This window comes from Podarcis vaucheri (assembly GCF_965113315.1).
Source record: "Podarcis vaucheri genome assembly, chromosome: 2".
NCBI lineage: Eukaryota > Metazoa > Chordata > Lepidosauria > Squamata > Lacertidae > Podarcis > Podarcis vaucheri.
The window spans coordinates 62,576,160-62,590,629 of NC_138760.1; the positions used below are offsets into that span (position 1 = coordinate 62,576,160).

General features: G+C 43.0%; 1 protein-coding gene across 13 annotated transcripts in view; it reads left to right on the forward strand.

Moving 5' to 3' along the window:
- Positions 1-14,470, forward strand: part of TCF7 (transcription factor 7) — a 118,764-nt gene that overhangs the window by 83,854 nt on the left and 20,440 nt on the right. For 10 of the 13 annotated variants that reach the window (XR_014216564.1, XM_082211623.1, XM_082211625.1 and 7 more), the window contains 3 exons: positions 5,845-5,935; positions 10,541-10,627; positions 13,961-14,071. Coding sequence is in view for 12 of the 13 variants with exons in the window: in XM_082211623.1 (XP_082067749.1) it covers positions 5,845-5,935; positions 10,541-10,627; positions 13,961-14,071 (289 nt within the window). In the remaining variant the exon portion in view is untranslated. The remainder of the gene's footprint in view (positions 1-5,844; positions 5,936-10,540; positions 10,628-13,960; positions 14,072-14,470) is intronic. The other 3 variants (XM_082211619.1, XM_082211620.1, XM_082211622.1) reach the window with 1 other exon arrangement.

The window sequence follows — 14,470 nt, forward strand, 5'->3', positions numbered from 1 at the left end:
ATTCTCAAGCACCAGAGCTGCTGGCATATGTATTTCTACTTTTAGGGGCAGCATTCAGGGGCCCTTGTGAGCAAAGAAGCAGCAGCAGGAGGGGTGCTTAACCCTTCCCTACCGGCCACTTGACTCTCAAAAATTGTTCCAGTTTGCTTCTTTTTGCCCTCCTCCTTGGGATTAAAAAAATACTTCTTACAAAGGCAAATGTGCTTTGATCTTGGTGGGTGATTGGCTTGCTAGATGATTTGGAATGGAGACATTGCAGGAAGGGGAAAGGGGTCAAGCACTTCCTCAAAGAAGAACCCTTCCCTAGACTTCAAGGCAACCATGTGAGGCTGCTAATTAGTAAAATAAAATAAAACCTGAAAACATGTATGATCCTAATCATGGGCCTCCTGCTTCTCATCTAAGTTTGGCCCTGAGTGATTAATGTGGGTTCAAGAGCAAGTTGTGGTCTTGGTCACACACTCTTTTCTGACATTTAGTGGTATTTTCTTTCACAACCCCCTTACAGCGTCGAGGTGTGCCTAAGCTGACTATTTAGATACGACTGGGACCAAAAGCATTTTTTCCTAGTGGTTTCTGCATAACATTTCTTCAAAGAGCCCATCAAAATAAGTGAGAGATATGCCACTGTGATGTTTGGTGTATTGTGGCTCAACTTCCATTGGCTGAATAATGACAGTATAATAATATTGTCTTTAAATTTCCAGAGTAAATTTGTTTCCTTTCTCATATTGTAGTGGGCACCGTGTCACATAATAGCATTTATCCTATAAACTATGGAATATACGCACCTTGTTTCTGTGTTAATAAAAATATTTGATTTTTAAAAGTTAGTGGCCACATTCACATGTCAAGATGAACTAAGATCCCTAGATTATTGTTGTTTTGTCCCTTTCTTCTCATATGCAGATAAAGCTAACTGGAATGTGATAGCTTATCACAGAATCATAGAATTGTAGAATGGAAGCACGGCCAGTGTCCTTCTTGGTCTGCATTTTAGGGGAATTTGAATGGGGACATAAAACAATATTTAAATATGGTTATCGTGGCATGTGAACTCTGGAGCTTACTCTCAATCAGGACAGAAATGTAAGCCAGGGTTAAAGTTGACTTCATGAATCCTGGGTTCACACATCATAATAAGATACCCTCTCCTGGTTTGTTTTATCCACACATGCAAAGGAAGAACAGGTTGTGCGTACTAGCATGCTGCTCTTTCACAGTAAGATAGGGTCAGCCAGGAGTCCTGGCTTATTGTGTCATGAAATTGCAGTCAGTGGTACAAAACTGTTAGGTACTTCCTACCCTTAAAGGTAAAGGTAAAGGGACCCCTGACTGTTAGGTCCAGTCGCGAATGACTCTGGAGTTGCGGCGCTCATCTTGCTTTACTGGCCAAGGGAGCCGGCATACAACCTCCGGCTCATTTGGCCAGCATGACTAAGCCGCTTCTGGCGAACCAGAGCAGTGCACGGAAATACCGTTTACCTTCCCACCGGAGCAGTACCTATTTATCTACTTGTACTTTGATGTGCTTTCAAACTGCTAGGTTGGCAGGAGCAGGGACTGATCAATGGGAGCTCACCCCGTCGCGGGTATTCAAACCGCCGACCTTCTGATCGGCAAGCCCTAGGCCCTGTGGTTTGGACCACAGCGCCACCCGCATCCCTTATAAAAACAAAAAATCATGACCATTTTGATTGCTTCAGTTCTTTGTCACGGGGCAAAGGAAAACTGATGGGTTATGCTAGGATGTGCAGGATTTTACATTTACCAGCTTTACAGCTTGTCATTTAAGAACTACTGTATTTTTTGTTCTATAAGACTCACTTTTTCCCTCCTAAAAAGTAAGGGGAAATGTGTGTGCGTCTTATGGAGCAAATGCAGGCTGTGCAGCTATCACAGAAGCCAGAACAGCAAGAGGGATTGCTGCTTTCACTGCACAGTGATCCCTCTTGCTGTTCTGGCTTCTGAGATTCAGAATATATTTTTTTCTTGTTTTCTTCCTCCAAAAACTAGGTGCGTCTTGTGGTCTGGTACGTCTTATAGAGCAAAAACTACGGTACTTTCACTTTAACTCTCTGATAGCGCTTTTTATTACTGAGTTTTAAGTGTGTACTTTTATATAGATTGGGAACAGACACACAAACAAGCAACAATCCAGATGTATCATTTCTTATTTGAAATTCCTTAATGAAGATGAGGTGATTGTGGTGATGATCATGAAAATCCCATTTCATTTATAATCCATAACCTACCCAGATTCACAAGCCCGTGGGAATCGTCAGGGGGCAGTTTTCACTTGTATCTGTGGTACTTTTGATGGCCTGTGCATGTTCATTCTCAACTCTGAATTTCTGTCTCAGAAACAATTTTGGCAAGTGGTATAGTCCTAAAATGTTTATTTCAATGGAGAATGCACCTGGAATAGCACACAGTAGGCTCCAAGTCCTGTTGTCTTTAGTTTCCATAAATGGGGATTATGGCTTGGATCTTATACCAACAGAAACCCATTTCAGCCAAGCATAAGAATCTTGTGTGAGAAAAGTAAGGTCCATCCACCTGCAGAAGCTCTTTGCTCAAGAGATTTTCGTGGCCCAGTAGAGTTTATGTGCTGCAGCCCATATCTTTCTTATTAGCCTTGTTTCTCATCCTGTAACACAGCCCATCTGCCCACTCCCAAGAGATTATGATGCTGTACTTCTTACACTCATAGCTCTTTGGCCTTCAAATAGGTGGTTCTCCACAGTCCTACACTTATACCACCTGACCTTCCTAGACATTTGCATCCACTCTCAGTGGGGTATTCCTGAACAAACATGTCTTGAGAGATGTAAAGAATGTTTGTTTCATAGAATTTCTCCTTACAGCTTTCTGGAGTTGGATATGGTTTCATAGTAGTGATTACCAGTTGCATATTTCCCCCCCCCCCACCCTACTCAAGCTCCTAAGCAATGGCAAAGCAATGCACCATGTATGGTTAAGCATGCTGTCAAACACCAAGGCTGTTAAGAAGTGTGTTTAGCAAATGTCATGAAGTTAGCACATGTGCTATCTTAAGCCCCTTAGAGAATTATTCTGCTGCGCTTTAGACCCCAGAAAATGTTGAGAATGTTTGACCTGGGCTCAGAAGACTTTTCATTCTCCTGCTCCCTACAAACTGAACATGTTCTCTACACATCTAGTCTCTTGGATCTAAAATTGCCCGCCAGCATTCAGAGAAAATTAAACCTAAAACATAAGAATAAAAAGAGTTAACGAATTATAACCTACAAGAAGCTTAGCTAAGGGCAAATATTGAAGTCTGGCAGGAAGTGGTGAATGAGGATAGTTCAAATCTTGCTTGGCTCTTCAGGGAATATAACACAAAGTACCTTATATCCAGCTGTCCTTGAACATACCCACAGAATAAGTCCCATGACTTTTGAAGAGGCTTTGAAAGTCTCTGTGAGTGCACCTCAAGAGACTTATTCTTAGAATAAAAAGCCATAACACAAGTCTACCCTGAGGATGGAAAGCTCCCCTGTTGCATGGGCTGGCTTGAAGTTAAGCTTGTTGCTGTGGCTGCTGACAGAATCCCAGTGTGACTGACTGTAGAAGGCCCATGGCTTAAGGACTCTCATGGATTGGACATGCGCCACAGCAGATCCACAGCATCCTTAAGTTTACGATGAGGCAGCTTATGTGAGAGAAAGGAGCTGTCTTAATTCATTTTTACAGACTGGAAAAAATAATTAAGGCTGCTCATTCCTGTCAGCGATTAAAATTGCAACGTGGGAATTTTGATGAGGCTTACCACTTGTTTCTGATTTCGTGATTTTTACTCATGTGAGAAGCCAATGGGAACACTTCCATAAAGGAACATCACCATGTTGGAAGTACGTTGCCCTGAAGTGGGAAGCGTAATCTGAAGCGTCCTTCTGGATGTGACCAAAGTGTAACTGCCCATCTTTACAGATGGAGAATGGAAGCAGGAGGCTCTGCTTATGATTGAATGAGTATTACCACATCCCATACTGCTTTGGATTTCTAAGCAGTTGTGTGATATTGTAACATTGGCTGGAGGCCGCAGAGGGCTGTCTCTCAGGTAGTTACAACCACTGCCACCACCTGCATAGTTTGTTCTCTTTTCACCCTGCACACAGGTTCGTGTATACAGTGTTTGTGATATCAAGCAATGACTTTCATACATCACAGATCAAACACATGTGGTGGAATTTCCATATCACCTAAAAGATTATTATTCCGTGAAGGCCATTCAGCCACCCTGGGGGGTGGGGGTGCTAAACATAACCTGCAGTCAGAAAGAAGCAGCATACACTTTTTCCAAACACAATAAGAATGCAACCTAATGTCGCGGTAGTGCTCATTCTATTTAAGATTCTGTCTCTTGTTGGTAATTAACATAGATATATTTTAAACTATAGAAAGTTGGGGTGGAAGGGAGAAAAAAACTTCTCTAGGAACTAACATACCCCAGCTGGTCAACAAACTGGTGTGCTAAACAGAAGCAGCAGAAACCAAGAAACTAAGGTCCTAAAGGAGGAAGAAGTGGCGCTGTGGGTAAAAGCCTCAGCGCCTAGGGCTTGCCGATCGAAAGGTCGGTGGTTCGAATCCCTGCGGCGGGGTGCGCTCCCGTTGCTCGGTCCCAGCGCCTGCCAACCTAGCAGTTCGAAAGCACCCCCGGGTGCAAGTAGATAAATAGGGACCGCTTACAAGCGGGAAGGTAAACGGCGTTTCCGTGTGCTGCGCTGGCTCACCAGATGCAGCTTTGTCACGCTGGCCACGTGACCCGGAAGTGTCTTCGGACAGCGCTGGCCCCCGGCCTCTTGAGTGAGATGGGCGCACAAACCCCAGAGTCTGGCAAGACTGGCCCGTACGGGCAGGGGTACCTTTACCTTTACCTATAGTTTGTTTTAGCAAACTGATGTGCACTGGGTGAATTGAGAAGAAAGAAAGAAATCCTTTCCCCACGCCTTTTCTCCCACACTCATGCTCCTTCTAATGACCATCCACTCATTCCTGAGTAAATTACCTTTCCAACCCCACATATGAAAACCGGTGACTTAACTTGGTGGTGGTTGGGTTTTTTTGTACTTTGATGATAATACTTAGAAATTACATACCACATTCAAAGTACTTCACATATATTATCTCTGCCATGCTTCCCGCAGCATTGTGGTGTAGGCCCACATTGCTATCCCTCTATTATAGATAGGGGTTTGGGGATGAGGCTGAGAAGGCTGGCCCAAGGCCATCTTTTGAGGTTGTGGGTGGCTGAGGTGAGATTTTGAACTGAGGACTCCCCAACTCAAATCTTTTCTGCTGCATTACACCAGCTTTATCTTGTCTCTACTCCATGTGCTTTTGTCCCACTCATTTCCTGTACTTGCCACCTCCTTCAGTGCCCTACCTTGGCTGACTACGCCGCACCAACTTCATCTTTTCTGTACTCCGGATACTTTTGTCCCACTCACTTCCTGTACTACTCACCCCATCAGTGCTGTACCTTGATTGTCTGATTGCAGTATTCTTCATAGAATCATAGAATCATAGAGTTGGAAGAGACCACAAGGGCCATCGAGTCCAACCCCCTGCCAAGCAGGAAACACCATCAGAGCACTCCAGACATATGGTTATCTTAATAGATAGGAAAGCCTAAGGATATTTATTAAGTCCAGAAATGGGGGACAAGGGAGAGACAAAGTAAGTTAATCAATTCTGATTATTGGATGCTAAGAAATACTGAACCTTTGAACCATGTCCATTTTAGCCAGGTTAATGCTACTTAAAAGAAAGCTAGAAATTGCTTCGTCTAAACTTCCTGATGTTTCGGTTTTCTGCCAGGTGTACACCGTCCTTCTCAAACATCAGACATTTCTGGTTTCTATTCCCTCCCTCCTAGTGGAGTTGGACAGATAACACCTTCTATGGGATGGTAAGTATGAAATACCTATAACTGAGGGAAGTTTGTCCAAATTGGGCTACCTGGGCAACACCAACCATTCTCCACAACACCTGAAACTGTATATGTACACACTTCAGTATAATTTTCCCTGGCACCACAATTAGTTCTTGGCACTGGTCTAGGTGTGGGGGGAAAAGATTTTGAGCAAGATATTGGTTCTCTCTCCTGCTCTCCTACTTTGATCAAGGACTGTTGTGTTGACCCTTAGCCTAGAATCTCTTGTTCAGCCACATGCTGCCATTCTGAAATGCCAATAACAAGGAAGAGCGTGGTAGGTCATAGAATTCGCTTTCTTCTCACCCGGGCATATGCATACCTGAGTTATTGAAGAAATGTTGTTGTTAAATTCGGTCCCTAAAACATGTTTCTGCAGATGGCCTTTCCCTTCTTACTATGGATTAATGGTAATCCAGTGTGGGTCCTGGTAAACATGCAAGAGAGAGGGAAAATGCAATCTGTGGCAGAGTCTTTTAAATGAAGATGGACAGCATTTTCTCCATTTCATGGCTGTATATTTAGGCCAGAAGCTGAGGAGACAAAGGCATTCAACACACATTCAACCATAAGTAGACCTCTCCCCACCCCTTCCATGTTTTAATTCACTTACGTGATGCAGCAGGCGTTGGTAGAACTGTGCAATGCATGACAATGTGGAATTGTAGAAACTTCAACCCACCATTTCTGAACTGGAGGTTGCCAGAATATTACTGCTACTACTACTACAAATAATAATAATAGAGAGCAAAGTTCCTGCATATCAGCTGAACGCACTCTGTAGAGATGGGGGAGATATTTGTTTCAGTTTGCATTTAAAGGTGAACCTAACTAATTTGTGTTTTCCAAAACGATACCGAAATCTAAAGACAGCCTTCAAAATTTGTGCTTTTCTGAATTTTGCACTGTAGTTCTCCAGCCAAGTAATGTGTGCAAAAATGAATGTACTGGGACAAATTGTGCGTAAAAATGCACATGTTAGTGAAAGTAACCTACAAAGATGCATTATGTTCAGCCATACTGTTTTGCAAAAATGTAAAACTGCATATAAACATGTGCATCTTGGGAGAAATTCACACTAAAATGTTAGTGAATTTCCACAAAGATTTTTTAAAACACACACACACACACAATGTGCAAACTGATATTGGAGAACTAAACTTAAGATTGGAAGAATGAGAAATGGAAAGAAACCATCATTTGCAGATTCACCCATCCTTAGCAGTATGCAGATAGGAATTTCTGCCATAACTGTGGCACAGGCATGTTAAGTACGTCACCTAAGGGAGATGCAATAAAACACATCACAAAGCAATACAATACAATATTTGACTACCAAATGATGTTCTATATATTTATTCACAAAGAAGAGGCACCTGAGGCTTCAGGCTTTATGGTTGGTTGGTTGGTTGGTTGGTTGGTTGGTTGGTTGGTTCTTTAGATGTTTTATGTTTAACATTGCATCTGTCCTAGACTTGCTATAATTTGGGCGATGATTAACTACTGTTTAAAAGGAATAAAGTAATTTGGAGAGGATAGGAAGACCTCTGAGTTATTTTTCTGTCGGCTTGGAAGGGTGTCCGCAGAAAAGACAGACAGGAAGTATGTAAGGCACAAACCCTGCTTCTAGAAAGCAAAGCTGATACTGATACTAATATTGGTTTGTTGCTTGATCAGGCAGCATCTTCATGCTTTTACTTTCTATTATCCCCTCTTGCCAACTTTAACCACTAGTGATCAGACAGCCAGATTTTTAGTAAGGGATTAAAGAGATCAGGAGGCAGAAATTTCCATTAGCAATTTCTCCTCATAGCCAGCACCAAGTATTTCTCCATTTTCAATGCAATGTCTGTTTCCATCAAAAAATTGCATCTAGAGGAAGCCCAGTTTTTCTTCCAGTTGCACTGGCGCTGGAATCCAGAGGCCTGCACATATGTAGAAAACTCCTTTGTATCTGACCATGCGCCAGGCTACATGTTACATTAAATGTGTGTCTTCATTTACATCTTTCTGTTTTAAAAAAAAAACAGCAACACTGCAGCAGGACCCAAGCAGGAATGGGACTCACAGCATATCAGGAAAGGGTCTATCTTTTCCAAACCTAGGTGCACAGCAGAGTCAGACCAGTTTCATGCTTTATGCAGAAATTGTGTTTGCTGATAGTACACCACCGGTTTTTGTTTCTCACAGCATACGTCAAAAATGACAACCCAGCTGTGTCCCTAAATGCGCAACAGGGAGCCCCAATATGGCCATGACTTTGCACTCTTTCACTCGTATTGACATTCCTAAATGCAGCGAAATTCCTGCACAAAATTCAAATACCTATAAAAACGTTGAGGAAACCCATATGTAAATCATAAAGATGTTATGATAGCATTTTCCAGAGCTTGCTGGATTGCAGCACTTGGCTATGAACTCCTGGTGCATCAGCGTGCAGTGGAAAATCCCACAATGTATGCACAGTACCATTTGCATGTGGGTGTACTTCAGATGCTTACGCAGAAGTACACTTTGTGACCCTATAAAGCTCTGGTGCAAGTTTATCTTTGGATTGCAGTCATTGCATAGAGCTCGAAGAAAGTTAGGTGTGGCTTAATTTGTCTGCAAGCTCAGTAAGATATAAGCACTTAGTTAAAAACTTGTTCTCGGGGATTTTATATTTACTTGGCTTCTCCAAATTTGCAGTTTAAATGTTTCCCGGCCTATATACTGTATGCGATCTTCTCCCATTTGCATACACTGAGCTGTCTGCAAGCAAGTGCAACTGTTGCCCCTCCAATAATACATCCAGGGGTGGGGGGGGCGTGTTTTGTTACTTGGTCTCTCCACACCATGCTTTGCAGAGGTTTGGCAGCGTTAGCAGTGCTGAAATTAATTGTGGAGGAGGAGGAAGACTTCAGAGCCCCCATCTGCCAGTAACAAGCACTGTGGTATGTGAATGGCTCTGAACGTTCACTGATCTGGAATGAGGCTGACTTCAAACACAAAGGGGTCTGAATGCAGGAAGCAGCTTTTCCTTAGCAAGAAAGAGTTCGGCAGGAATGTCCTTTGTACCTGCCAAGTATTTTGGGGAAGAGGCCCTGTAATAAGTCTCCCTTTAATTAGGTGGAATGACAAGTCAAGAACCTCAAATAAAAATGACTTGCAGTCCAGTCTGGTGAGCTTGTTCACTGAAGCTTAGCTACAAACACACCTTCCCTAAAAAGCCTTGTAAATGGTGTCAGCTGCACAATATGAGCTACGTATGCAACAATTTAACTTGATGCCTCATGCTGGTTTTGAAATAACTTAAGTAAATAAATATTTCCATTCTACTTTCACAGGGGTTTTTTTTAAAAAAAAAAACACATACAGACACATACAAAAAAAGCACTTTCATTCTGAATAGTCAGAATCGTGGATTGATTTTCCAGTTGAAATAATTTCCATGCCAGGTTCACATTGATGAAAAAACTTCCTTGGCTACGACCATTTCTTTTCTTGGGGAATCTTGGCCTATGGAATAATAAATGTCGCTTCAGAATTAAACTGTGTGCTCATCTCCAAGGCCCAAATGTTGAAACTTCAAAAGCCTGCTTCCTGTTGTAGCACTTGGCTAGTGTTCAGCATATTTTTACATGTGCTCCTAAGTTTGCAGCAATGTTGCTTGGGTTGCAAGTTTTTAAGCAAGTAATGAATTAGTAGGAATAGTAATGATACTTAGGAGATTTAAAGTGTTGCATATGTCATTGATCCCTCTGTTCAGCCTGTCAAGTGGGCCTCTATTATTATTATTATTATTATTATTATTATTATTATTATTATTATTATTATTCAGGCTTAGGGAGAAGGAGCAGAGAGTTGTCTAAGTTCACCATTATTATTCACCATTATTGAACTCATTAGAGTTCAAGTGTGAGTTTAACCTACTGACTCAGAACTCAACAGCCACTGTAATATGCCTACTAATATTGATACAGAGAGGGCTACCCAGACCTTAGCACTAACCCACAAGGGGAGCAAGGGCATAGATCAAAGAGCAGGCACAAACTATTGTGGGAGATTGAACTCCACTCAGTCTTCCAGCTGTGCCACTCATGCTGATCCTGCTCATCTTCGCCCTGCAACAGCTTTTAGGGACTAAGGTACAGAATCAAGAGTAAGCAATGCCATCAACAGCACGCCAGACCCAAAGGTTCCTGCTTCAATTACAGCTAAGGAGAAAGCATTTGGAATCGACATGCAGTAGGATTTGAAATGTCACCCTTTTGGGGCTATAGGGAGGGTGCGTCAAGAAGCTTGTGTGCAAATCAACTTGGATCAAGGCCTAGTTATTTAGCAACATTGCCAAGCTGGGAGTATAATAAGCACAGGTAGGGTTTTAAGGTGGCATTAGTGGAACTTTCCTGTAGACCTGTTTAGACCCACCTCCAGCTGAAGCTCACCTCACCTCCCCATTGGGACAAAAGCCAATGTAGAACAGGAGGCTTCTCCTTTTCCCAAAAATACAAGTCCGTGACGAGTCCACTTGCGAAAAGGGTATGCAGGAAAAGTGGCACCGATATAGATGCTTTATGGACTCTTTCTTCCTGATCCCAGGCAGAGCCAGCCTGTCTGTCCTTTCCAGTCATGTGGATTTAGACAGCCCTATACGTCGGCGCTCACTGCTGGGGCTTCTTTCTCTAGGTAAGTATGAGCTGCCTAAGTCAGGACAAAATCGCTCTGCTTCTTTTGCAGTCCACGCCGTTCAAGCTTGCAGCACTTAGGGAGGCTTCTGGGTGGCAGCAACAGGGAAGGGACTCTCCTGTTTTAGGCAGGTGGCTTTTTAAAACAACAAACAAACTTAGCACGCTCTCAAAAAGGAGTAACACAATTTTGGCTTTGGTCAACAATAGTAGGGGGTGGAGAGAGAGAACCCTCATGAAGATGCTGTAAAGTCCGTCTTCATGTGAGCACCACCACTGCAGCCTCAAAACGCCAGTATGTCTCTTAGTCTTATGTGGCTGGAGACAAAAAATAGAGTTTGTAAGTGCTTTGACGAAAGGTTTCACCTCTCATGGTGTGCAAATATTTCTTTTGTTCTATTGTTGCCTGTGGTTAAACAGTTCTTCCTCCCCAGATTTTTTTAAAAAACAGTAACAGCAGCAACAACAACAACAATGCAAAACTTTGCAAAAGTTATTTACCAGGCCTGGTAAGAAGGATGAGCACTCAAAAGCACTTTCAGCTCTCAAAAGAACCAACAACGCTGTTGTCTGTTTCCAGCATAAGGCTCCCCTTGTGGTATCACTTCATAACACTGCAGAACATAATGGGCACCCTTATTACTACCTCTGCAATGTTCGTCATCTTCAGCTAACAAGAGTAGAAATTGGTCTTGTTTGGGACAGAGAACCTGATAAATTCAAACCATCAGGTCAGGTTCTCATTCCTACCTCACTCCACTACTTGAGTCCACTGTCAGCTTTCCTCCATGCATCATGCACTACTTGAGTGCAAGGCAGATGCCTGGCAATGTCCTCCTTGTTCAGTTAATTCCTTGTATGGCCCCTGACAAGAGCCCTCACTTGGTTTAAGATTGCTGGCTTTGGTAACCTGGAAATGTATGGAAATTTACAATGGCTGAGGATGGCAGTAAACTAGAAGCATCAGTGTACCATGATGCAAACCAAATATTTGCTTTTGTCAGGCTGTTCCTTTTGTGGTGGCAGGACTGTGTGCTGCAGTGCCCCCCATGCAACACTTTAAAAAACTTAGACCTGCCTTCATAAGGGAACACAAATTTCCCATTGCCCCTCCACATCTGCACTACCAATCCAGATGCTGGTTGTGAGTTGTTCAAGAATTCATTAGAAGGATCTGAAGCCAACTTCCATCTTCCTTGTCTGTCTTGAGAAGGTCCGACAGGGATGAGCTTTAACCTATGGGGAGTGTGTGTGTGTGTGTGTGTGTGTGAGAGAGAGAGAGAGAGAGAGAGAGAGAGACAGAGAGACAGAGAGATGATAGATAGATAGATAGATAGATAGATAGATAGATAGATAGATAGATAGATGATAGATAGATAGATAGATAGATAGATAGATAGATAGATAGATAGATAGATAGACAGACAGATAGACGGACCACTTGGCTGGGCATCTCTCTAGCTTTGGCTTCTACTCTGTGTAGTCTTAATGAGAGTGCTCAGTACGTCTCTTGATAAAGACATCATGAGATTTGCTTTAGGAACAGTAGTCGAAAAGGCACTTGATTATTATGATGAGGACGATAGTATTATTGTTATTACCTTAATTTTCAGCCTGCCGGAGGCAACTACTCCAGTCTAAGCATCTTAATATTTAAGATAAATGACTCTGCAGACCTCCTTGGTTGCCTGACAGTTTCATTCTTCATCATACCGGCATTCCCACTTTACAGGTTTTGCAGACAAGAACACACACCTCGGCAGATAATGATCAAGCTTCAAGTCATGCCAGTAGATTAAAATCAAGCATCATTTCTTTTTGTGCCAACAGAGCTAATGAACAGTTGGTTGTCTCCCATGGGCAATCCTGCTGTCTCAAGCTTCTGTCATGAAGCTTGGTAAACTGACAGCATCATTCTCCAGTGCTGAAAATATTTTACAGGCCTGATGAAGGGTGTATAAACTATTAATCTTAAGTAGCTGTGTTATGATCGCAATGATAGCATTGGCTTTACCCTCCCAGGTCCCATTGTGCTCAGAATTGCTCCAGGGAGGCAATGAGGCCTGGAGACGGCCATAATGTTTATGTTACAGCCCTAACAATACAGTGTCAACAAGTGAGATCTGAATATCCAGTGTGAGGTGCTAGATCACACGGTTAGGCTGAGGCTTAGTGAGAGGGCATCTGCTTCAATCATTGGTATCTCCAGATATGGCTGTGAGAGAACCCTGCCTGAAACCCTGGAGAGCCATGGCCAATCAGAGCAGATGATACTGAGCTAGATGGACCAATGGCTTAATTCCATATTGTTTTTGCAAAGCAGTTGGTATGAAAATTTTGCCCAAGGCCTAACCTGAAATGGGCTTAGCTACACTTCACAGTGCCACTAACTAGGACCATGGATTACTTGGGCAAGACAGCCCCAAACCAAACATATGCAGCCAAAAGCCAGTGCAAAATGCCCACTCTTTGAAACTGAAAACTGGTGTGTGCGCTGAGAACAGTTAAGTACAGCTCTTTAAGTTTAATCACACACCAAATTAAGTCTTGTAGCCTCTATTTAACTGCAGGCCCGATGAGGAGAAAATACTAAGTCAGGCTTGGCATTGCCATCAGCTTCGTCAAGCGCTGAGATGCAGCACTCTTGGGTGTTATTATAGTTCAGGAAGAATGCTTCACTTACAGAAATCCAGCCAGGTGGTTGGGGTATAAATTATAAATTATTATTATTATTATTACTGCTGCTGCTGCTGCTGCTGCTGCTGCTGCTGCTACTACTACTACAGAATGTCAGGATGGCCTAGGATAATGCAAATGGATGTCAGAGAGCTACTTCACATGTAAATTGTACTCAGTTAATGGGCTCCTGCTCAGTTGCTACTATGAATATAGAAGGAAAAATTCAAAGAGTGCCACCTAGTGGGCAAACCTCTGTCTCCCAAACACTTGAAAAACAAATCATTAGGTAGGATTGCCATTGCTAAATGTCCCAGTGTTGCCTGTCTTAATTCAATGGCCCTGTTCCAGAATGTGGCAGCTCCACAGAATATAACTAAGGATCCATGCTACAGACCTTTTGCAGCTGCGTAAGCTTTTAGAAACCCATCCACCATGTTTCCGCTGCTGTGTGTTTTTTGGAATTGTCATTGAATATGCAACCCTTCCGTTTTAATATCAAACTGTCTACTGAGCATTCTTAAAGGTGGTCCCCTCTCTCTCTCTCTCTCTCTCTCTCTCTCATTTATTTAGAATGAGTCCAACTGCAGTATGAAACCCAGGAGGTCTGTAATCTGTTTAAAAGCCCAGGCAGTCACAAACATGCTTTATGTTACAGGATCACACATCCCTTGATGCTCGGCTCTGGAATGCACACCACAGGAATCCCGCACCCGGGTATCACATCTCCCTCTGGGAAACAAGAGTTTGACCATTACGACCGGAGCATGTAAGTGACCATTTTTGGGGGGAAAAGGTTAGGCTGGAACGATATAATTCCGCATCCATTTTGCACCTTTTTGAAGCTGCTTCTCCTTGGCAAAGCAGAGCCAGTATGGTGCCACTTCCAGTGGGGAAAAGATAGCTAGGAGGATGACATTTCACGCCTCTCTCAGCCACTCTTCTTCCCCCTGCCCCAAGGCCTGTTTCGATGAGGGTGGGGGAACTGATGCCCTTCAAATGTTTCTGGGTTCCTGTGCCATCATCCCTGACCATTGAGAATGTGGGCTGGGGCTGATGGAAGTTGGAATCCAACAACACCTGGAGGACCACAGAGGTCCCCAGCCCAGATGCAGACCATTTACTGTTCTTCAAATTGGAACAGTAAATGCAGTGGGTTTTGCCTCAC